At 48.7% G+C, this 25,238-nt stretch overlaps 1 protein-coding gene across 1 annotated transcript; it reads left to right on the forward strand.

Moving 5' to 3' along the window:
- Positions 1-17,782: 17,782 nt before the first annotated feature.
- LOC125539986 (uncharacterized) lies at positions 17,783-19,269 on the forward strand. The gene has a single exon (XM_048703546.2). It carries the CDS (start codon positions 18,070-18,072, stop codon positions 18,865-18,867), a length of 798 nt encoding a protein of 265 aa, XP_048559503.1. The 5' UTR covers positions 17,783-18,069; the 3' UTR covers positions 18,868-19,269.
- The last annotated feature ends 5,969 nt before the right edge of the window (positions 19,270-25,238 follow it).

Here is a 25,238-nt window from a genome sequence, read left to right on the forward strand (position 1 = left end):
CTTCATGCATCTTACGCCAATATGACCTAAGCGGCAGTGCCACGAGAAAGTGGTACTATCATTATTAACTCTACATCTTTTGGCGTGAACATGTGTATTACCACGACCGAGATTCAATGAACCATTCACATAGGGTGCATGACCATGAAAGGTATCATTCATGTAAACAGAATAACCATTATTCTCTAACTTAGATGAATGACCGTATTGCAATGAACATGATCTAATCATATTCATGCTCAACGTAGACACCTGATAATATTTATCTAGGTTCAATACTAATCCCGAAGGCAGATGGAGCGTGCGATGGTGATCTCATCAACTTTGGAAACACTTCCAACACACATCGTCACCTCGCCCTTAGCCAGTCTCCGTTTAGTCCGTAGCTTTTGCTTCAAGTCACCAATAATAGTAACTGAACCGGTATCCAATACCCAAGTGCTACCAGGAGTACTAGTGAGGTACACATTAATGACACGTATAAACTTTGAAGTTGCCAGCCTTATTATCTACCATGCATTTGGGGTAATCCCGCTACCAGTGACCGTTCCCCTTACAATAGAAGCACTTAGTCTCGGGTTTGGGTTCAACCTTGGGTTCCTTCACTGGAGCGGCAACTGCTTTGCCATCCATGAAGTTTTCCTTCTAGCCCTTGCCCTTCTTGAAACCAGTGGTCTTGTTAAACCATCAACACTTGATGCTCCTTCTTGATTTCTACATCTTTTGCGGTCTTAAGCACCGCGAACAGCTCCGGGATCAACTCCATCCCTTGCATGTCATAGTTCATCACAAAGATCTAGTAGCTTAGTGATAGTGGCTAGAGAACTCTATCAATCACTATCTTATCTGGAAGTTTAACTCCCACTTGATTTAAGTGATTATAGCACCCAGAAATTCTGAGCACATGCTCACTAGCTGATCTATTCTCCTCCATCTTGTTGGCAAAAGAACTTGTTAGAGGTCTCACACCTCTCAATCACGGGCATGAGCCTTAAATCCCAATTTCAGCTCTTGGAACATCTCATATGTTCTATGGCGTTCAAAACGTCATTGGAATCCCGATTCTAAGCCGTAAAGTATGGTGCACTAAACTATCATGTAGTCATCAGGATGTATCTGTCAGGTGTTCACAACATCCACAGACGACGTTGTAGGGGTTTGCACATCGAGCGGTGCATCAAAGACATAAGCCTTATGTGTAGCAGTGAGGACACTCCTCGGACTACGGACCTAGTCCGCATCAGTGCTTACAATATCTTTCAACTTGGTCTTTCTCTAGGAATGTATTGAAACAGGGAGCTACAACGTGAGCTATTTATCTACAACATATTTGCAAAGACAATTTAGACTATGTTCATGATTATTGAGTTCATCTAATGAACTCCCACTCAGATAGACATCCCTCTAGTCATCTAAGTGAAACATGATCCGAGTCAACTAGGCCGTGTCCGATCATCACGTGAGACGGACTAGTCATCATCGGTGAACATCTTCATGTTGATCGTATCTACCATACGACTCATGCTCGACCTTTCGGTCTTCCGTGTTCCGAGGCCATGTCTGTACATGCTAGGCTCGTCAAGTCAACCTAAGTGTTTTTGCTGTGTAAATCTGGCTTACACCCGTTGTATTCGAACGTTAGAATCTATCACACCCGATCATCACGTGGTGCTTCGAAACAACAAACCTTCGCAACGGTGCACAGTTAGGGGGAGCACCTTTCTTGAAATTTTAGTGAGGGATCATCTTTTTTAAGCTACCGTCGTTCTAAGCAAATAAGATGTAAAACATGATAAACATCACATGCAATCCAATAGTGACATGATATGGCCAATATCATTTTGCTCCTCTCGATCTCCATCTTCGGGGCTCCATGATCATCGTTGTCACCGGCATGACACCATGATCTCCATCATGATCTCCATCATCGTGTCTTCTTGAAGTTGTCTCGTCATCTATTACTTCTACTACTATGGCTAACGTTTTAGCAATAAAGTAAAGTAATTACATGACGTTTATGTTGACACGCAGGTCATAAATAAATTAAGACAACTCCTATGGCTCCTGCCGGTTGTCATACTCATCGACATGGAAGTCGTGATTCCTATTGCAAGAACATGATCAATCTCATACATCACATATATCATTCATCGCATCCTTTTGGCCATATCACATCACAAGGCATATGCTGCAAAAACAAGTTAGACGTCCTCTAATTGTTGTTGCAAGTTTTTACGTGGCTGCTATAGGTTTCTAGCAAGAACGTTTCTTACCTACGCCAAAACCACAACGTGATATGCCAATTTCTATTTTCCTTTATAAGGACCCTTTTCATCGAATCCGATCCGACTAAAGTGGGAGAGACAGACACCCGCTAGCCACCTTATGCAACTAGTGCATGTCAGTCGGTGGAACCAGTCTCACGTAAGCGTACGTGTAAGGTCGGTCCGTGCCGCTTCATCCCACGATGCCGCCGAATCAAGATAAGACTAGTAACGGCAAGCAAATTGGCAATATCGATGCCCACAACTGCTTTGTGTTCTACTCGTGCATAGAAACTACGCATAGACCTAGCTCATGATGCCACTGTTGCGGATCGTAGCAAAATTTTAAAATTTTCTACGCATCACCAAGATCAATCTATGGAGTAATCTAGAAACGAGGGGAAGGAGAGTGCATCTATATACCCTTGTAGATCGCTAAGCGGAAGCGTTGCAAGAACGCGGATGAAGGAGTCGTACTCGCAGCGATTCAGATCGCGGTTGATTCCGATCTAGCGCCGAACGGACGGCGCCTCCGCGTTCAACACACGTACAGCCCGGTGACGTCTCCTACGCCTTGATCTAGCAAGGGGAGAAGGAGAGGTTGGGGAAGACTCCATCCAGCAGCAGCATGACGGCATGGTGGTGGTGGAGGAGCGTGGTACTCCAGCAGGGCCTCGCCAAGCATCGCAAGAGACGAGGAGGGAGAGGGGTAGGGCTGGCTTGCCCCTTCCCCTTTGGCCCATGAGGCCCTCCAACACTTGCCGGGGCTCCCGAAACACCTTTCGGTCATGCTAGCCATAGCCTGGTACCCCCGGAACACTTCCGGACTCCAATACCCTTCGTCCAATATAACGATCTTCACCGCTGGACCATTCCGGAACTCCTCATGACATCCGGAATCTCATCCGGGACTCCGAACTACCTTCAGTAACCACATACTATTTCCCATAACAACTCTAGCGTCATCGAACCTTAAGTGTGTAGACCCTATGGGCTCAGGAGTCATGCAGACATGGCCGAGACAACTCTTCGGTCAATAACCAAAAGCGGGATCTGGATACCCATGTTGGCTCCCACATGCTCCACGATGATCTCATCGGATGAACCACGATGTCAAGGATTCAATCAATCCCGTATACAATTCCCTTTGTCTATCGGTACGATACTTGCCCGAGATTCGGTCGTCGGTATCCCGATACCTTGTTCAATCTCGTTACCGGCAAGTCTCTTTACTCGTTCCGTAACACATCATCCCGTGATCAACTCCTTGGCCACATTGTGCACATTATGATGATGTCCTACCGAGTGGGCCCAGAGATACCTCTCCGTTACACGGAGTGACAAATCCCAGTCTCGATTCGTGCCAACCCAACAGACACTTTCGGAGATACCTGTAGTGTACCTTTATAGCCACCCAGTTACGTTGTGACGTTTGGCACACCCAAAGCACTCCTACGGTATCCGGGAGTTGCACAATCTCATGGTCTAAGGAAATGATACTTGACATTAGAAAAGCTTTAGCATACGAACTACACGATCTTTGTGCTAGGCTTAGGATTGGGTCTTGTCCATCACATCATTCTCCTAATGATGTGATCCCGTTATCAACGACAACCAATGTCCATGGTCAGGAAACCGTAACCATCTATTGATCAACGAGCTAGTCAACTAGATGCTTCCTAGGGACATTGTGTTGTCTATGTATCCACACATGTATCTGAGTTTCCTATCAATACAATTCTAGCATGGATAATAAACGATTATCATGAACAAGGAAATATAATAATAACCAATTTATTATTGCCTCTAGGGCATATTTCCAACAGGTAGTACCGCGCGTGCGGAAGTACCGCCCCCAGCTTTGCGTCTGTTTCTGTGCTGGGGTCGCGGCAGTACCGTGGGTCGGTACGGAAGTACCGCACTGCCGTGCGGTAGTACCGCTTGGTTGCAAGCGGTAGTACCGCTGGCCAGGCGCGGTAGTACCGCTGGCCGCGGGCTGGTTGGTGGGTAACGGTTGGATCTTTTCCACACACTATATAAGGGGTCTCCTTCTTCCCCGTTGACTCACCTCTTCCACCATTAATGCTCCATTATTGCTCCAAGCTCCATTTTCGCCTGATCTCACTCCCTAGCCAACCAAACTTGTTGATTTGCTCGGGAGTGGTTGAGAAGGCCCTGATCTACACTTCCACCAAGAGATATTTGATTCCCCCTTACTAATCCCTTGCGGATCTTGTTACTCTTGGGTGTTTGAGCATCCTAGACGGTTGAGGTCACCGCGAAGCCATAGTCCATTGTGGTGAAGCTTCGTGGTGTCGTTGGGAGCCTCTAATTGAGTTGTGGAGATTGCCCCAACCTCGTTTGTAAAGGTTCGGTCGCTGCCTCCAAGGGCACCAATAGTGGAATCACGACATCTCGCATTGTGTGAGGGCGTGAGGAGATTACGGTGGACCTAGTGGCTTCTTGGGGAGCATTGTGCCTCCACACCGCTCCAACGGAGACGTACTTCCTCTCAAAGGGAAGGAACTTCGGCAACACATCCTCGTCTCCACTGTCTCCACTCTTGGTTATCTCGTGCCTTTACTTGTGTAGCTTATTTGTTTCATATATCTTGCTTGCTTGTGTTCCTATTCGTGTTGCATCATATAGGTTGCTCATCTAGTTGCATATCTAGACAACCTACTTTGATGCAAAATTTAAATTGCTAAAGAAAAGCTAAAAATTGTTAGTTGCCTATTCACCCCCCCTCTAGTCAACCATATCGATCCTTTCAATTGGTATTAGAGCCTCGTCTCTTTATTAAGGACTTTACCGTCCAAAGAGTATGGTTGATACCGTAGACGGTGCGGAGGAACACTCCGGTGTGAGTCCTATCTTGTCTACGGGCGATGGGGGAACTTCGGTCTCTCGTGAGGAGTTCAATGTGGCCTTGGAGACATTGAAAACCTCCATGATGACCGAAGTTGAAAGCATGTTTACTAAATTTTTTGAGGGGATTAAACTATCCACCGCACCGTTGAAAGTGGGTGATCCCGCCATCAAGGTGTCGGATGCTATCCCCGACAAGGGGGAAGCTAGTAGTGAAAAGGCTCCTTCTTCTAGTGGCAAGAATGGCACCGGCATCTTTTCCCATGTGGAACCACCACTTGTTTATGGTGGACCTGTTCCTTCCACTCATTTGAATCATGACGGTCCTCCCCCTAAGATTGTGAAAAATGAGGATTTTGATTCTTGGGTTTACCGCTTTAAACGTCATTTAAATCATGTGAATACTAACCTTTGGAGAATCATTGAAGAAGGTTTCTATCCACATGATCCAAGCAACTTCACTCCTCGAGAAGCCGCGGACAATCAATTCAATGAGAATACTCTCTTCATCATTCAAGATGCAATTCCACCCGAAGACCTACCTCATCTTCGTCCCTTCGCCTTGGCCAAAGATGCATGGCATTGTGTCGTGTCTCTCTACCGGGGAAGCGCAAGCATTCAACGCTCCAACTATGAAGTGGTACAAGATGAGGCCGATGAGTTTGCAATAAAGGAAGATGAAGAACCTCGTGAGCTTTATCGGAGAGTAACCAAACTCGCGGTCTCACTACGAGATCACGGGAGCAAGGACACGGATGACAATTGGATCAAGCGCAAATTCCTCAAGGCAATGATGCCCTACCACAAGGCCATGTCCTCCGTCATTCGTCAAAGACCGGACTTCCACACTTTGACCTCAAGCGAAGTGTTGGATGAGTTTGTGGCCATGAACATTTTGGACAAGACCGCCGACTGCGGTGCTCCATTCTCAACGGGCAAAGAAGCCTAACCTTGCATTGAAGGCCAAGCTCACCGTGGAAGAAGAAGAAGAGGAAGAAGAGGAGAACAACCCTGAAGATACGAAGTATGCATATCATGAACACATGGCACTTGCTTCAAGGCAATTTTGGAGCAAGAAAAACTCGAGGCCCAATTTTAGCAAAAACAACTCGAGTGGCACAAGGGGGAAGCAATGTGTAAGGACTTGCTACAATTGCGGCAACGTGAGTCATTTCGTTGCGGAATGCCCGTATGAGAAGAGGGAAGACAATGGTGGCAAACTCATCCGAAAGGACAAGGCCAAGTCGTTCCCCAACAAGAACAACTTCACCAAGAAGACTCCTCCCAAGGCTTTGGTTGTGCAAGAAGAGTACAATGAGGATGATGATGATGATGAAGATGATGAGTCGGTTGACATGGCCTCCGTTGCCATTGCAACAACATCACGGGTGTCTCTCTTCGACTCACCCAACGAAAGCATCACCGCCAAGTGCCTCATGGCTAAAGCCACCAACAAGGTAACCTCCAACATCAAAACTACCATCATTAATCATCCTTCCCCAACAGATAGCATTAATGAACTTGAGGGAGCTAATGTGGAGGCTAACGAGTTTGAGGCCTTTATGGGCAAACTCAAGGAAAAATCCAAGAAGCACTTTGTTGCTCTCTTGGAACAACTGGGTGAGGCCAATGACATGATCGAGGCTCACGAAGACACCATCTCTAAGATGGAAGGGCATAGTCATGACTATGCCGATGAGATTTCGGATCTTTCCAATGCTTTTGAGGAAGAGCGTGGTCTTCGTTTGGCTCTTGAGGAGTCACACAACGTTGATCATGCTAAGTTAAAGAAAGATTATGATCATGCCCTCATTGTTTCTCGTGTGCTAAATTCCGAGAAGGCCAAACTCGGGGTTGATCTTGCTAGACTCAAAGAGGAGTTTGATATACTTGACAAGGCCCACAAGGCCTTGAAGGGTATTCACGCTAGTCTCAAGGAGTCTCATGATCAACTCCAAGTGAAGCTAACTAAGGAGAAAGCAACTTTTCCTCATATGGTTTTAATTGATGATGCAAATGCTACTAACCCGTGTTGTGAGCATATACATCTTGTTGAGGAAAATGCGAAGTTGAAGGAGCAACTTGAGAGAGGTCTTGCGACTTGCATACAAGGCAAGAAGAACCTCAACGATCTCTTGATCAACCAAAAGGGAGGAGTGTCCAAGGAAGGGGTTGGGTACGTGCCCGACTCCAAGAACAAGAAGAAGAACGACAAGACCAAACGACCTCCTCCCCTTATGCAAACCTTTGTGAGGGAGGGAGAGAGTGCCCCCGAGGAGAAGAAGAAGAACAATGTCAAGAAGGGCAATGCCACCCCTCTCAACAAAGCTGGCGATTTTAACCCTTCTTATGTGTTATGCCGTGCTAGTGATGGGCATGTTTATGCCAAATTTGTTGGTTCTCTTCATGAATACATTGAATGGTCTATTTGGGTTCCAAAAACCCTTGTTACTAACATCAAAGGACCCATTACAAAATGGGTACCTAAAACCAAGCATTGATCTCTTGTAGGTGTTTGCTTCCGGTGGGGCATCATGGTTGCTCGATAGCCGAGCTACAAATCATATGACCGGAAGCAAGGACTTGGTGGTGGACGTGCACAAGGTTCCATCTATGCCCACCAATGTCGAGTGGGGTGATGCCTCATCTTCTAAGGTATTGGGACTTGGCAAGGTGGTCATCTCTCATGATCTCATGATCGAGAAGGTCATGCTTGTTGAGTCCCTTGCATACAATTTACTTTCCGTTCGTCAACTTGCTATCATGGGCTTTGCCACTTTCTTTGATATCGATACCGTGGCCCTCTTGTGGAGCAAGACTCTTAAAGTAGCCTTTGTTGGGCATGTCGAGAACGGTCTATATGTGATTAACTTTTCGGAGCGATCCACTAAGACCGCGACATGCCTAATGGCTAAAGTTGATGTGGGATGGCTTTGGCATCGCCGTTTAGCCCATATAAATATGAGATCTTTGCAAAGTCTCCTCAAGGGGGACCATGTCCGTGGACTAACGAATGTTAGTTTTGCTAAAGATCGTGCTTGCAGTGCCTGTATCGAAGGAAAGCTACATGAGAAGGCTCACCCTCCCACGACTATCATTTATTCAAAGAGGCCTTTGGAGCTCCTTCACATGGATCTCTTTGGGCCTCATACTTCGATAGTCTTGGAGGTAGGAAGTATTGCTTGGTGATTGTGGATGACTACTCAAGGTACACGTGGGTGTATTTCTTCAAGAGGAAGAGCGAGACCCAACAAACCGTCATTGACTTTGCAAATGAAGCACAACGTCAAAACAATGCAAAGATCTTGACAATAAGAAGTGACAACGGCACCGAGTTCAAGAACTACACCTTGGATGAGTTTCTTAGTGACGAGGGAATCAAGCATCAATATTCCGCACCCTACACCCCTCAACAAAACGGTGTTGCGGAGAGGAAGAACCGGACATTGATGGATGCGGCAAGGACCATGATGGCGGAGTTCAAGTCTCCGTACAACTTTTGGGCCAAAGCCATCAACACCGCGTGTCATGCATCAAATCGGCTCGACCTCCGCAAGGGCTTGAACAAGACTCCGCATGAGATACTCACCGGTAACAAGCCCAACCTCAAGTACTTCCGGGTATTCGGGTGTAAGTGTTTCATTCTCAAGAAAGGTGTTCGGTTGTCTAAATTTGAGGCTAGAGCTTATGAGGGCATATTTGTTGGTTATGCTACAAACTCTCATGCTTACCGTGTCCTCAATAAATCCACGGGACTTATTGAGGAGACGTGTACTGTGGAGTTTGATGAGAATAATGGCTCCCAAGTGGAGCAAAGTGGCACTTGTGATGTAGGTGATGAAATTCCTCCTCAAGCCATAAGAAGAATGGGTGTTGGTTTCATCCTACCCATTGAGGAACCCCTTGTGGCCGAAGGAGAAGGACAATGCTCCACTCAAGTGGAGCCATCACCAACCCAAGGCTCACACACTTCCGAATAACAAAGTGAAGGCCCTCAACCTCATGAACAAGACCAAGGGCAAGATCATACTCAAGACGGTGTTGACACACCAAGTGATGCCCAAGGTCATGTTCTCTCCCCCGAGCAAGTTCAAGATCAAGAACAAGTTCATGACGGCGCTCAAGATGATCAAGTAACCACTCCTCAACTCACCACTGAGGAGGAATTAGAGAGTCGTGCCGCCAAGGTTGCTTCCAAGCTCTCCACCAAGGATCATCTCATGACGAATGTGCTTGGAAGCGTAAGAAAGGGGGTAAGCACTCGTAGACAACTAGCAAATTATTGTGAGCATCACGCGTTTGTCTCTTGTGTGGAACCCCACAAGGTCTATGAGGCGCTAGAAGATCCGGATTGGCTCAATGCCATGCACGAAGAACTCAACAACTTCGAGCGCAACAAAGTGTGGAGATTGGTGCCAAGGCCAACGGGGAACCACAATGTCATTGGAACCAAGTGGATATTCAAGAACAAGCAAGATGCCCATGGGATTATCATTTGCAACAAGGCTCGTTTGGTAGCACAAGGCTACTCCCAAGTCGAGGGTATCGACTACGGTGAAACCTTTGCTCCCGTTGCTCGTCTTGAATCCATTCGCATGTTGATTGCATATGCTTCTCATCATAACTTTAAGTTACAACAAATGGATGTGAAGAGTGCTTTTCTTAATGGTCCCATTAATGAATTGGTTTACGTCAAGCAACCCCCCGGGTTCAAGGATCCCTACTTTCCCGGTCATGTGTATCAACTCGATAAGGCACTCTATGGCCTTAAACAAGCCCCACGGTATGACCACCTTACCGAGTTGTTACAAGACCGTGGTTTTGAAGTTGGGCTAATCGACCCCACTCTTTTTACTAGGAAGGTCAAAGGGGAGTTATTTGTGTGCCAATTATATGTTGATGATATTATCTTTGGTTCTCCTAACAAAGCTTTCAATGAGGAATTTGCCGCTCTCATGACCTCAAAGTTCGAGATGTCCTCCATGGGAGAGTTGAAATTCTTTCTAGGGTTCGAAGTGAAGCAAAGAAGAGAAGGAACCTTCATCAATCAATCCAAATACACTCAAGACATGCTCAAGAGATTCAATCTTAGTGACGTCAAGCCGGCCTCCACTCCAATGCCCACCAAGTGCCAACTTGACTTAGATCCCAATGGTAAAGTGGTGGATCAAAAGGTATATCGTTCCATGATTGGATCCTTGCTTTACCTTTGTGCATCTAGACCGGACATCATGTTGAGTGTGGGAATTTGTGCACGGTTTCAAGCCGCACCTAAGGAAAGTCACTATGTGGCGGTCAAACGAATCTTTCGATATTTGGCTCATACCCCAAACTTTGGCTTATGGTACCCAAGAGGATCAAACTTCAAGCTTGTAGGGTACTCGGATTCTGATTGGGCAGGAGACAAAGTGGATAGGAAGTCCACTTCCGGAGGGTGCCAATTCCTTGGTTGCTCTTTGGTAAGTTGGTCTTCCAAAAAGCAAAGTTGTGTGTCTCTCTCGTCCACCGAAGCGGAGTATGTGGCGGCCGGTAGTTGTTGTGCACAACTCTTATGGACGAGGCAAACTTTAAAGGATTACGGTGTCACTTGTGACAAAGTGCCTCTTTGGTGTGACAATGAAAGTTCCATCAAGATCTCTCTCAACCCGGTGCAACACTTCAAGACGAAGCATATTGAGATCCGGTATCACTTCATCCGGGATCACATTAGGCGAGGAGAGATCGAGCTCAACTACATCAACACTCATGATAACCTTGCAGATATCTTCACGAAGCCCTTGGATGAAGCAAGATTTCGCGAGTTAAGGCATGAGCTAAATATCATCGATTCGAGCAATGTTGCTTGAACCCTTGCACACCCCACCATACTCAACGTGTTGTCCTATTTAGATGTAGGCATGGACATAGGGGGAGTGATGTTCTCTCAATGAACTCTCCCTCCCCCCATTATGCATAAATCAATCAAGTCTTTCACATTAGCCATGTTTGATGGTACTTGTGCTTCAAAGACGAGTTTTGGTCATGGACCCAAGGATAATTCTTCGCGGTGCCATACCAATTGACTCAAACATAGGTGGCTACAGCCACCGCCCTCTCTTTTAGAGAGGTGGTGTCTCGTGGTTGGTTCGTTTGTCGTGTGCCTTTCTGGTTTTGTGTGTTGCGTGGTCTTGTGGTGTCGTGTTGGCTCGGAGTGGTTTGTGCAAAGATCCAGTTTTTCGCGCTCGAAACATGCATCTTCTTGAGCCCACGGTACTACCGCGTCTGGGCGCGGTACTACCGCTTTGGGAGGCACGGTACTACCACGCCACAGCACGGTACTACCGCTCTGGTGCGGTACTTTGGAAGTACCGCGCCGTGCGGTACTACCGTGTCTGGGCACGGTACTACCGTGCCGTCAAGGGCGCGTGGGGGTTATGACTCGGGCAGGGGAGTTCCAACTCCCCATACCCATTCATTGTCTCTCTCTCCACGTCTCTTCCTCTCAAGAACGGCGCCGGAGGCCCTCGCCGGATCTCCGTCTCCGGCCACTCTCCTCGGATTCCGATCGGTGGGATCATTCCCCACCACTTCCTCTTGCCATGGACCAAGGTTTTTCCCCAAATCCCTCTTTTTCTTGGCTGTTCTCTTGCTTCTAGGTTTTTGGGGAGAAACTTGTCGTTCTTGAGATTTTAGGCCAAATCTATGCAAGAGTAGGATGTAGGAGAGTCGTGATGCGTAGGAAACATACTTGATATACTGTCTTGTGGTAGCTTTGTCCAACCGTAGTACCGTTGTGGTTTCGCGGGCTTTTTCAGATTTGAACCAGTTCAGATCTGACGCGGTGCGGTACTACCGTGCCCGATGTGCGGTACTACCGCCCGTCAGGTGCGGTACTACCGTACCGTGCGGTACTACCGCTCCGCAGACGCGGTAGTACCGCGCCGGCCGCGGCGCTAAGGTCGTACTACCGCTCCTACACCCGGTACTACCATGATCTTGCACGGTACTACCGCGTCTAAGAGCCGTACTACTCTCTTAGCTCCGCAACTCTTGGCAGTACTACCGTAGGGATCAAATCTCTCTCTATGCATTTATCATGTGTGCTTTCTACTTGTTTCACTTGCTTTGTTGTGGTCTTTGCATTAATCTCTCTTGGCTGTTGTGGGTGTTTTTGCGTTCTTTGTCTCAGGTGGTGGCTCTCGCCGTTCCAATCCCAGTCGTGACACTGGCTCCAAGCGTCTGCGCAACCCCCAAGATGAAGCCCCAGAGGGCTCCAATGCCCCCAAGCGCAATGTCAAGGCCACTGCCAGCAAGCAAAAGGAACCGGCTAAGGGCATGGACGAGATTTCAACCACCGAGTATGTCGAGCGCCGGAAGATCAATCCCTATGTGAATCCTCGGGCTATCCTCAGAGGCACCGAGTTGTTCTGGACCAAGCAACAGGCTCTCATCTATCTGGATGTGATCAAGAACAAGCAGAATACCTTCGTGGATGTCAAGTGGATAGACATGCATCACCTGCGGAAGGACAAGTTTCGTGACTATTTTGGAGAGGCTCTGGCTTGGTGGAGCAGTTTGCTATTGAGCCGGTGATCTCCTTTCACCTTGACTATGACCCTGAGCTTATTTGTCAGTTCTTTGCCTCAGTGTACTTTCATCCCGGGGAGGAGCGGAGGATGACCTGGATGACCAATGGCCGTCAGCTGTCTGCTACATGGAAAGAGTTCATGAATCTGCTGCACATTCCTGATGACGGGCTTCACACCCCCGTTGGCGTTCGCCCCCATGCCAACTCTGAGTCTGCCAACAAGAACCAGCTTCAGCCCTTTCTCGTTGAGAAGGTACTCCCCAATGGCAAGTCATTTTGGGTGTTGAACTCCTTTCTGGACATCACGCATCGCATCTTCCGCAACACTCTGTTCCCACGTATTGGCGACAAGGACAAGGTACATGCATATCTAGTGGACATGTTGCTATTGTGTGCAGAGGCACGTTCTTCTCAAACTCAGCCACTTGATGTCTCACACATCATGTGGTGTGAGCTTCGGTTTGCGGTGTTCACTCGCAAGGTACCTATCTATGGACCGTACCTGTTTCTGCTGCTCTCCACCACTTGGGAAAAGACGTATCCAGGTGATGAGTTCCTTGCTCCAGATTGGATTCGCCATGAGTCATCAGCCTCCGCGTCAAGCCCAACTGGGCCAACACCACTACCCGTGCTGAGGCATCTTCTGCTAGGAGGGCTGCTGGTGAGGGGGAGGCTGCTGCTGCTGAGACTGCTGCTGAGGACCGTGCTGCTAGGTCCACCACTTCTTCCTCTGAGCCGTCATGGGCCAAGAAGCTGAAGGACAAGATGAAGACTCTCTTCTGCATGCAGGCGAAGGGACAGTACAGGGCTCACGTGACTGACAAGGAGAGTCGCCGCCGTGACAAGAAGGTGATGAGGCTCTTTGGAGAGGATGTGTCTGGCGGGACGTCATCACACCTGAGGCTGCCTGGATGTCAAAGCAGGGCTACAAGTGGACCAGTTCAGAGGATGACATCGAGGAGACTATCCCCGCCGCTGAGTCTGACGAGGAGCACGATGAGCAGTGGGACGACTTCTCTGCCTGAGCCACCCCGTGTGTGTAGGTGTCCTCTCTGCCTTTTTGGCGTCTCGATGCCAAAGGGGAAGAGAGTGTAGGGATTTGTGTTGTGTCGTGCTTGGTGTGTTTGTTTGCTTTGTCGTTTGGACCTCGTTTGCCTCGTTTGCTTTTGTTTGGTTTGTGCCTTCGAGACCTATCCTCCATATGGTGTAAGACATATGCACTCTATCTATCGTAGTTATCTTATGTTTGTACTATCTTGTCTAGTGATAGATATGCCTTGTCTCTATAATATAGGGGGAGCTATGTTCCTATTCGTGCTCATCTAGGTGGCACACATTTAGGGGGAGCCCGTCTATATTATAGAGAGGAGGGGTTTGCATTTACTTAATAGTATTTTCCTTGTGCAAATCCCATTTTGTCATCAATCCACCAAAAAGGGGGAGATTGTAAGGACTATTTATCCCTAAGTGTTTTGGTGATTGATGACAACGCATTTGCGGACTAATCGTGTGCCATGAGTATTCCAGACACTTCTTTGCTAGGCACAAGACGATTGGGTGCCCCTCGAAGACTGACGAAGACGGCGTCTTTTCTACGTTTCTTTTTGGTGGATTTGAGTCGTAGGAAAGCCGTACTATTAAGAGGGGGTCCGCGTTGGAAAAGTTTGGGTGGAATCATCACGTACACGTCTCTTTTTTATCCCCTCCTTCTTCCTTGGAGCTTCCTCCGTTTTCCTGCCTCCTGTGACTGGCTGCTGTTGTGGTTGCGGTAGTACTGCTCCTGGATCAACGGTAGTACCGTAGGCATCCACGGTAGTACCGCGCGGTGGCGCGGTAGTACCGCTGGTGCCCACGGTAGTACCGCTCCCCTGGAGTCGCACTACCGCTGCCCACCAGGCTAGTGCCGCCCCTTCGCGGTAGTAGGAGCGGATGTAATTTTTTACATCCGCACCTGCCGCGGTAGTACCGCTTTCGGCGTGCGGTAGTACCGCGCTATGCGGTCAGGCAGTAGTACCGCCCCTCGGCAGTACTACTGTGTCGAGTTTTTGCTACTTCCGTTTTTTTGCGGAAGTAGGCTCGGAAGTTCCCCTTCCCCCTGGATGGGACTTTTGCCTTGCGGTAGTACCGCATGGGGGGCGCGGTAGTACCGGGTGTGCGGAAGTACCGCCCCCAGCTTTGCGTCTGTTTCTGTGCTGGGGTCGCGGCAGCCCCGATCTACACTTCCACCAAGAGATATTTGATTCCCCCTTACTAATCCCTTGCGGATCTTATTACTCTTGGGTGTTTGAGCATCCTAGACGGTTGAGGTCACCGCGAAGCCATAGTCCATTGTGGTGAAGCTTCGTGGTGTCGTTGGGAGCCTCTAATTGAGTTGTGGAGATTGCCCCAACCACGTTTGTAAAGGTTCGGTCGCCGCCTCCAAGGGCACCAATAGTGGAATCACGGCATCTCGCATTGTGTGAGGGCGTGAGGAGATTACGGTGGCCCTAGTGGCTTCTTGGGGAGCATTGTGCCTCCACACCGCTCCAACAGAGACGTACTTCCTCTCAAAGGGAAGGAACTTCGGCAACACATCCTCGTCTCCACTCTTGGTTATCTTGTGCCTTTACTTGTGTAGCTTATTTGTTTCATATATCTTGCTTGCTTGTGTTTCTATTCGTGTTGCATCATATAGGTTGCTCATCTAGTTGCATATCTAGACAACCTACTTTGATGCAAAGTTTAAATTGCTAAAGAAAAGCTAAAAATTGTTAATTGCCTATTCACCCCCCTCTAGTCAACCATATCGATCCTTTCGCCTTGCCCATCTCGCTGGTCAAGGCGATGTCACGAACCCTATGGCCGCAACATAAGTTGGGCCTGCCGTCGCCGATTTTGGCCATTCCCCCACCCCTCCGACAGCTAGATGTTTGATGCAAAAATTTATGATAGAACAAGACTCTTTTTCAGTATCTGACACTTCACCCCCCCCCCTCTCCCCGGTCGATTTGGGAGTAGCGACTAATCGGTGAATCGACCTATTAACAGGATTAATCGGTCGACCATTAATCGATAGAGAATATAAGGTGTACCGATTTTAGTGCAAGTCAAACGTTTGTATGTTTGACCAAGATTATAGAATAAAATATCAACATATATGATAAAGTATAAATAAAAAGTGAAAATACTTTTCTTGATGGATCTAATGATACAAATTTAATACCGTAGATGTTGGTATTTTTTTCGTAAAACTTGGTCAAACATATACATGTTGACTTTTAAAAAACTAATACACCTTACATTTTAAAACAAAGGGAGTATATCTAATTTTTAATGTGTTATACCAACTTTCATGCTCCTAGCTATGTAAATACCAAAATAGTCTAGTGTCTGCATATAAAAAAATAGAAAAGTGGCAAAAATGATAATCCTAATGTATCTAAACCTACAAAATCTTAAAATATGAAATTATTAATTAAACATTTAAATTTGTCCACATACTCCCCTGTCCCGAATTATCTGTCTAGAAATGGAAGTATTTAGATGTATTTTTAGCTATAGATACATCCATTTTTATACATTTCCGCCCCAAGTAATTCAGGATGGAGGGAGTACTTTCCAACATAAAGCTACACAATATGCTACTACCTCCGTCACGGTTTAGAAGGCGCGTTTGGAAATTCTCTGAAACCTAGGTGGTTATCTATTGGTTGTGAGATGGGCTAAAAAATAGCATTCACACTACGCATACATATAGAAATAGTATATCGGAGTACTAATTAGCTACTAGAAATAAATGCAATGCGCCCTAAACCTTGCCTATTGTGGAAAGGCACGCAAATTTAAGTGTGCCTTCTAAACCGTGACGGAGGAAATACAAATATACCCAAACCAACAGTTCCATTCACTAATCTACAAAATTGTAATATGTAGTTTACTAATATTAATCTACTATTCTATGAATGTTGGATTCTCCACTGATAGAGGTGACGGTAGTACCTTGCTCGCTGGTGATGCCATGAAGGAAGAGGTTGAGGAGCATCCGTCGGGAGGGGTTGGGAGCAGCCGGCATGTAGAGGCTATGGGGAGAATCCCACCTGAGATGATGGAGAGTAGCCAATGAGAGGGGATGGGGCTCAGGCAAGCAGCCGGAGCCGTCTAGTTGCTGGAGCTTGGAGGTGTAGGCCAGTTAAGGCCCAAATTGGGCGGGGATGAAAGGATTAGGAGGGCATTGGGATCAGAGGGGTTATGCGCGAAAAGTTTGAGCTTTGTTTGACCACCACTTTACAAGCCAATAAAGATTAACCGGTCGGTCAACCAATTAATCAGTAGACATGCTAGTTAACGTGACGATTATGTACTATTCGAGTCGGTCACCTTATGGGCGAATCAACCTGAATCAACCTGTAGTTGCATCGTTAGAGAGACTGTGGTATCCTTAGCCCACCAAGATTCAAATCCTGGTAATCGCATTTATTTCAGCATTTTCGGTGACGCATATTCAGTGGCAGGAGACGTTTCCGTCGACGATGAGGCGCCTATGATGACTTTGTAAATCTCAAGATGATATGTCGGTTCAGTCTTTTAGAGGTGCTCATAGGGGTAAGGCGCGCGTGTATATGATCGCTTGCATCTGTATTTGTGTTAAAAAAGTCATGTTATGGTTAACTGCCTTGTTAACCGATTAATCAGCCGAAGTCTTAAACAGTGCTTCTGTCAAACAACTAATCTGGTTAGTGGACAATGGCGTGTATGGTGTGTTCTCTGTCAGCGCGCGTAGTGCAAGCACCATGCACACGAACGTCCTGGCTGCTCAGAGCCTCATTACTGGATTAAAAATGGCTGACACTTAGCACCCGCAGTCGCACGAACATTCAGATGCACGTTGTCGTCCACACAGCAGTTTCGTTTCAGAAATCTACTGCTAGTAGCCTAGTACTGCCACATGATCCGATCCCAAAGCAACCACATGGCCGGAGGCGAGGGTGCGCCCTGCCGGCCACGCCACGCACCGCACCAAACGCCCACGAACTCCTCACCGAGCCGCCCCGGCAATCACCTCGCACCGCACGCGGCCCCGCCCACCCCGACGACGCCCCTGTTCCCTCCCTCGCGCCTCCGCCTCCGGGCGACGCCACCGTCCGGCCACCACAAGCTCCACCGGAAAAACTCCTTTGTTTTCCCAACCCCTTTTCGGTTTTCCACGCGTCCTCTCTTTTCGCGCCTCGCCCGGCCTCCTCCCTTTCGAGCCAGTTTAAAAGCCACCCACCCACGCACCAGACCACACCACACCACCCACCCGGCTGCCACTGCCACCACCCTCCCCAGTCGCCGCACAGAGCACGGCCCGCACGCACGCTCCCCTCAGCTCACGCTCTCGCAGCTCTCAAAATGCAGATCCTCCGGCTCCTAGCGGCGCGGCGCGCGGCGTCCAACGTCACCTCCGCGGCGCCCGAGCGCCGGGACGGGGAGGTTGACGACGAGGGGCCATTCTTCGACCTGGACTTCGCCTCATGCTCCCTCCGCGACTCCTCCTTCAGCTCCAGCTCCGGCGCGCTCTCGGGCTCCGACTCCGACTCCGATGAGGAGCTCGACTTCGTCATCTCACTTCAAAGGAGCCGCTCCGCCTCCTCGCCGCTCAAGTTCTGCGCCTCGGAGCCGCCGTCCAAGGCCAAGGCCGCCGGCCGCAAGCGCGGCCTCGGCAGCCTGCGCACGCTCAGCTTCGGTGCCAGGAAGGCCGCGCCGCTCTACGGCGTCGGCCGCCGCAGCTTCGCCCGCAGCAGCTCCGCCAGCGCGCGGTCGCTCCGGCTCTTCATGGCGACGCCCCACCCCGAGGAGGACGAGCACGAGCGCGCGTCCGAGCCCGCCGGGAGCAGGCGCGTGCCGTCCCGGGACTTGATCAGGAGGTGCCTGGCCAGGATCTCGCGGCGGCTCCGCACAGCCGCGAGCCCGCGCGCCGCGGCCGCCGAGTTGAGGGGCCTCCGTCGCTTGCGCAAGTGCCGGTCGGCGTCCTCCGCTGTGGCCAGCTCCGCGCCGCGCCGCGACGACGACTCGGCGGTCGAGAAGCAGGACGGCATCGCCGGCGCCATCGCGCACTGCAAGGAGTCCATCCACCGGGCCTCCATGTCCGACTGCGACTCGCCGCTCCTGCGGTCTCGGAGCGACCCGGGGAAATGCGACGCCGCGTAGCTCGTCCACCTCGCCGAGCGTGGAAGCTTCTGGCTGAACTTCATTCAGCGAAGAGGAAACAGAGTAGAAGCAGAGCGTCAAAGTGGCAAGAAGAAAATCTTTGTGTGTTGTTTATGTGTGTCGTGTGTGCTTCATGTCCTTCCTAGAGTTTTTAGTTTATTATAAGGATTTTGGTTAGGTGTAAGCGTGGGAAAAGAGCTCTTTTTAGGCTCCTTTAACCCCCAATCACAGCCCATCTCATGGTCTCATTCATGCATGTAGATGAACGTGGATTGTAGCTGTTGCGTCCTTTGCTGTCTCTTTTCCTCCTCATTTCCCCTCAACTTTGTGTGCTCGCTTTGTAGAAGTGCTCGTGTGTACATGTGAAATGTAAGTTGTAACACGTCGTGCATTACCTATTAACATTTGGTTGGCCTTCACAAACTATTTTAGCCGCTCATGTCCTACGTGCATTCTGCCGAACTTGCTCGACGTATGCCACTGTTTCCTCTCTTGAATGACTACTATGGAGTACTAGACGTTAATTAACCACATCTCACGGCTTTGTGTTTCTCCCACGGCAATGCAAAGGTGACGAGCCGTACGTTATGGATGGTGGGGAAAAGCTCGGGGTGGCCCGGGTGGGGGGCCTTTCATGGCGTCGAAGCGCAACGACGCCATGATGGCGACGACAGGGACGGACAGAGAAAAAAGCCCGTGCTCGTACTACGCAGGTCCGTCTGCCCGCCGGCGAGGCGAGAGCACAAGACAGGGAGATCCACGCCGGATTCCGTGAGCCAGCGGCACGGCCTCGGGCACCGCGCGCCCCGCCATTTCTTTCGGCTCGCCGGCAGCCTTTGCTTTTCGCCTGCATGCATGCATGCTCTCCGTGACTTGCGTCCCTCCTCTCTCTCTCTCTCTCTCTCTCCGTTGGCGATGCACGGGGACGTCGGCGTGTGAGGTGAGGTCCCTTTCGTGCCGTTTACCTCCCCCCATCGTCTCGTCTCTTCCCACGCAAAAGACCAAAAAGTTGCAGCGCCATGCCATGCCATGCGGCGACCAAAGCTTTGACGACGACGACGGAAAGACCTAGCAAAAGCTTTCCCCTTCGTTTCGTCTGACTGACAGGCCGTTCTTTGCTGGATTCCCCCGTTGCTTTGCCTCGATTGGCCTAACTCTGCCGGAAAAGCCACGGCGTAATTAGGCAAAGTCGTTAACTAAAGGGAGTATATTAAGCGCATGTCATGTCCCGGCTCTCCTTGATTGCGGCTGCGGAGTTCTTTTTACAGTGCAGCGCGGTGATTGTGGAATGGACCAATGCTTGTGTGCATCATGCCACTCTGCTCCCGGTGCCGGTGCTCCAGTGTGCGGCCAGTCGGGCTAGGCAGTGATAGTCTGCAGCGGAGATCATTGCGACGTTGGTATTTGCCTTCACATTTACCGATGAGAAGACTGCAATCCTCCGCAGACCATTGTGACCGAGTGCGTCCAGCGATGACCATGATGATCGATGATGAAGTAGGAGTACTCCCTCATCTTGGATTTACTACCCCTACCCCTAGTATTTCAGGTCAAACTTTGACCATGAATCTAATCCATTTCTGCAACAAGTAATTCGGGATAGAGAGACCATTGTGACAATATCCATGCAGTTGCTACGAGCAGAAGGTGAAAAATGTCAGTATAATAAGATGAGGTAGGCACACTGTAAAATTTTAAATATTATATCTTTGCTGAGTTGAATGAGAAAAAAAAAGCGGACTATAGATTTACAGCCGGCTGTAGCACGGGCTTTAAGAAGCTATATGAGAATGCATGGTGGGACATGTGATAGAAAAGTAGTACTTTCTTGTAGCTAGCCTATTACTATACATATTGGCTATTGCATTGGCTATAGATGGCATGACAACATGTTATAGCCATCAATCAGCTATATTATTAACCATGCTCTAAAGTTTCTCTTCCCATATCCCCTCTTTCCATCGACCACTGCGATTCCCAAGCATGCTTAAGTTTTGAAGATCAAATGCGCCGATGCGTCCTGCCTCTCCTTGATTGCAGCTGTAGATTTTGTTTTCACAGTGCAACGCAATAATTGTGTAATGGACCAATGCTTCTTTCTTTGCATGCCCGTATGCCACTCTACTCCCGTTGCCGGCAGTGGTGAAGCTTGACAGAGATCATTGAAGGAGCAAAGCAGAGTTGAGGCGGCAAAAGGGACAAATTCTACTTGAACTTTGATAATCTTTAAAATTTTAGCTTAACAATTAATGATATTTCACATAATTTCTCTAGGGTAGTGAAGCTCTGCCACTGGGTTTCAGTAATCCAACGTGCAGTTAGTCGGGCTAGGCAGTGCCAATCTGCAGCCGAGATCATTGCGACGTCGGTATTTGCCTTCACATTTTGGAAGGATACCTGGCAGGGAGACACCTCACTTACTGTACAATAGCCAAGTCTGTATCGGGATTGTTAGAAATAATTTCGTTGGGATCGCACAATCGCATAGGTCTTGGGTAAAGCAAACCCCGATATCTTTCCGTAGGGACCTGCTAGGGCATTGCCTCATTGTGTGGAATAAATTTCTCACACATCTGGAGCCCAACTTGTTGTCAAATGAACCAGATGAGTTTCCATGCAACTTGGAATAAAATGATAGGTTTTCTGTGAAGTACTTATATGAGGCGATTGCCGAAAGTGATGTTTCCGTTGACAATAAAAATGTATGAAACTCAAAATAACTCTTCGAGTGAAGATATTCATCTAGTTTCTCAATAGAGGTGTGATATTGATAGAGATAATCTATCCTACCGCAATTGTCTAGGTCACAAGATCCGTGTCTTTTGCCAACACGACGAGTACATAGTAAACACTTGTTTTTATAGTGTAAGTTTGCTCGTGCTATGTAGGCCATAGTTCAAGTAACTTCAAATCTTTACCGCCCCCTTCCCACATGTAGTGCATGTCATATGTTCAGCAATTGGTCGCATATTCTTGTGACGGAGACAACATTATGTTGCTCTCTGTAGCTTACCAGGAGACAACTTTATACTGGTCTCCGTGGCTTACCAGAAATGATGTGTTTTTTTAACAAAAAAAGTATTTTATCTATTGTGCTGGTTATGCATGCATGTACATGATGGCTCCGCACTTGGTGTAGCTTGCAGAGACCGGAGGATAATGATGTCATCTATCTGGTTGGGCCATACGGTCAGAAAGGTTTTTCTTTCATCATGGATGAAGGTGTAAATCTTCGGATAGGATCTACCTGATCATAGCATGGACTTTATTATTATTGTTGTAAAATAATTTTTTCTTTAAGCTATGTTGGACGAGTTAACTGTTTGTATCGTGCTATGCGGCGGTCAGAAGTTTGCTCAATGCTTTTATATCACCTCAATATATCAATTGAATGATATTCATTGTTAAAAAGATAAATCCATTGTTCTACACCACATATTCCGACAATAGATTCTCAAGCCCAGAGCGCCCCAGCATTTCTCTCGGCTGGCTGGCCGGCCGCTGCTACATCCTTTGCTTTTTGCCTGTATGCATGCGTGCATGCCCACTCGTCCCGTTTACCTCTCTCTACGTTCCCTGAGTTCTCAGCCAGAAAAAGAATGCTGGGTTGGTGCGTGCCATCCCATGCAATGCGACGACCAATGTTTTGACAACTACTACGAACGAACGACGAAAAGCTTGTGCTTCGTCTGACCATTGCTTGCTGGGTTGGTTCCATTACACACTGCCCTCTCCTCGCATCGCACTCACCGGGCCCTCCTGCTTTACCTCGGCCGGCCTAATTCTGCCGGAAAGCCACGGCATAATTAAGCAAATCGTTAACAAAAGGCACCGGGCATTTGGGCCCGCATACCTTGCGCCTGTCTTTGCACGGCTCTGATTGCGGCTGCAGATTTTTCAGTTTTTTAGCAGTGCAGCACGCACTGATTGTGGAATGGACCGATGCATCTGTGCATTCTACTCTGCTCGCAGACTCCCAGTAGCAGCAGCAATGCTCCAGTGATCATCATTCAGGCAGGCTGGTAATGATAATCTGCGGCCGAGATCATTGCGAGTAGTTTCTTCATTCCCATTTACCGACGACAAGCCCGCGAGTGCAGCGATGATGAACCCTGCTCCCCGTTTGGTCAGTATACAGAGCAATGAGCCGGCCTGCAAAAAGATACTTGAACCGAAATACTAGCTGACAATCGATCCAACACCTGCCGTGCCCAGATGGCCAGGTGTAGACCGGCCGGGAACGCCAGGGATCTCGAGCCATTTGCCTTTCGGCCTCGCCGTTGCGCCTTTGATTCTTGGCAGCCGGCGGAGGACATGGTGAACTTGTTGGCACTGCCCTCCATGGAGGCTCCCTCGTGTAACTTATAACTAAACTCTTTTATATTACAGAATCCATGAGCAAAAGAAAGAACAGAAAGCGAAGCCAGGGCAAGATCTTCAGTTGCGAGCATCAACTTCAGCTTTTCCTCCTCCCAGCTCATGTGCCCCTCCCACGCCTCATTTCCAGGCGATCCGCATCAGCTCTCCACGCCGCTTGTCCAACAGGAGGATGGATTGTTGAAGTAGGGTTGCTTGAGCATCGTCGCAGAGAACCTTTCACTGGTGCAAATAACAGCTTAGCTTTGCAAGAATGCAGTTCACGTTTTTCCATTTCTGCCCCTGAAAACAAAATTTGTTCCTTAGTCTCCACAGGCTCCACAAGGTAGCAGCAATTACCATATTCAGAACAGGTTTTTTCTTATGCACATGCCAGAAGGCATAGATATTTTCAAAGTTAACTTTTAGGAGATGTGTTGATCAAGATGGCTTAGATCGATGGAGATTGCTGCTTGATACTGTTCAACAGTGTACTTTGATAGCTGACCCTGATATGCCAATTTGGTCTTTGGAGCCTAGTGGTATGTACTCAGTAAAATCCTTTTATCGACACATTAACTTTGGGGGGATAGCTTCTGCTATCAGAGATGACCCGTGGAAAATTCTTTGCCCTCGAAAAAATTCATGTCTATCTAAAAGAAGTCAGATACAAAGATCCAAACATGTTGAGCAATCACATAGTCAAATAGCAAGTGTTGAACAGTTTCAGGTTCAGCACAGAAGAGACCGGAACGCCAGGGATCTCGAGCCATTTGCCCTTCGGCCTCACCGTTGCGCCTCAATGACATGGTGAGCTTGTTGGCACTGCCCTCCATGGAGGCTCCATCGTGTGACTTATAATTAGCTTTGGGGATCCAGAGGTGCATGAATGAACACTCGCCTGGAGCCTAGGCCGGAAAAGTTTTGTTATTCTACTAAGAATTGAATTTTATTACACGCATCCACGGCCGGGAACGGTAGTCCATGTCAATGAGAGACCGGACAATCTATGTTTCCCCCGATCCAAGAGATTGCATTCATCTTCCGCTGTTCCGTTGCATGCATGAACCTGGTGCGTGGTGGTACAATGTACTACATGTATTGGCCGGAGTATTCAGCAACCAAATCCATGCATGCATGCATGCTTTCTCATTGATATTTTCTTATTCGGGCGTCAATGTTCTAAAAGTTTGGTCTCCCATGCGGTTTGCGTGATGAATATGGAGTATGCAAGAACCTATTTTAATATTTAGCCCATTTTATAGTACTAAAACAAGAATTGCTAGGTGCACATAAAGAGGGAAAATGTAATTGCTAGATGCACACTTAAAAAGACTAAAAATATATGACGTCTAAAAGGATGATTCCGCCAATAAACCCACGCCTACCGCCAGCCATTGTCAAGCAAGCTCCCACAACGTGAAGCCCATGGCCTTCAAATCTGAGTTGCCTGACAAAATGGCGGTGTCCCGACCACCACCATCAACCACCATGCCCATGAGGAGAGAAAACTCACCGCTCACGGGCACCACCTGGACCGTTCCCATCCTTGCCTACCTAGAGCGTGAGCCCCGACCAACCCCGGGACAAGATTTGGTCCGCCCGAGCGCGAGCCCCTGGTCATAGCCACCTCCGCCGCATGGATAATCCGCGCGCCACCGACATGGAACGAAGAGAAGGAAGGCTACCATCACCACCCACACCCCGCCACCACCATAGCGGCGCACGCGCCAAGGACCTGTGAAACCACCAGGAGCTCCCGAATCCATATATGTAGAAGCGGAGCATAGCCTAGCCCCGGCCGACAACAACACCGGACCACCACCGGCGGGAGTCCCCGCGCCGCCCGCAGCTCGGCGGCCAGATCTGGCCGAACCGTCCCAACAACCATGAGGGACCGCATGTGCAGCCCTCCACATCCTGGCTAGGCACCGGCAGGAGCAACACGCCCACAACCCTCCACTCCCTGCCAGGCGACGACAAGAGCAACACCCCTGCAGACCCACCTCTAGCCA

The sequence above is a fragment of the Triticum urartu genome, chromosome 1A (genome assembly GCF_056163025.1).
Source record: "Triticum urartu cultivar PI428250 chromosome 1A, HENAU_Tu73, whole genome shotgun sequence".
NCBI lineage: Eukaryota > Viridiplantae > Streptophyta > Magnoliopsida > Poales > Poaceae > Triticum > Triticum urartu.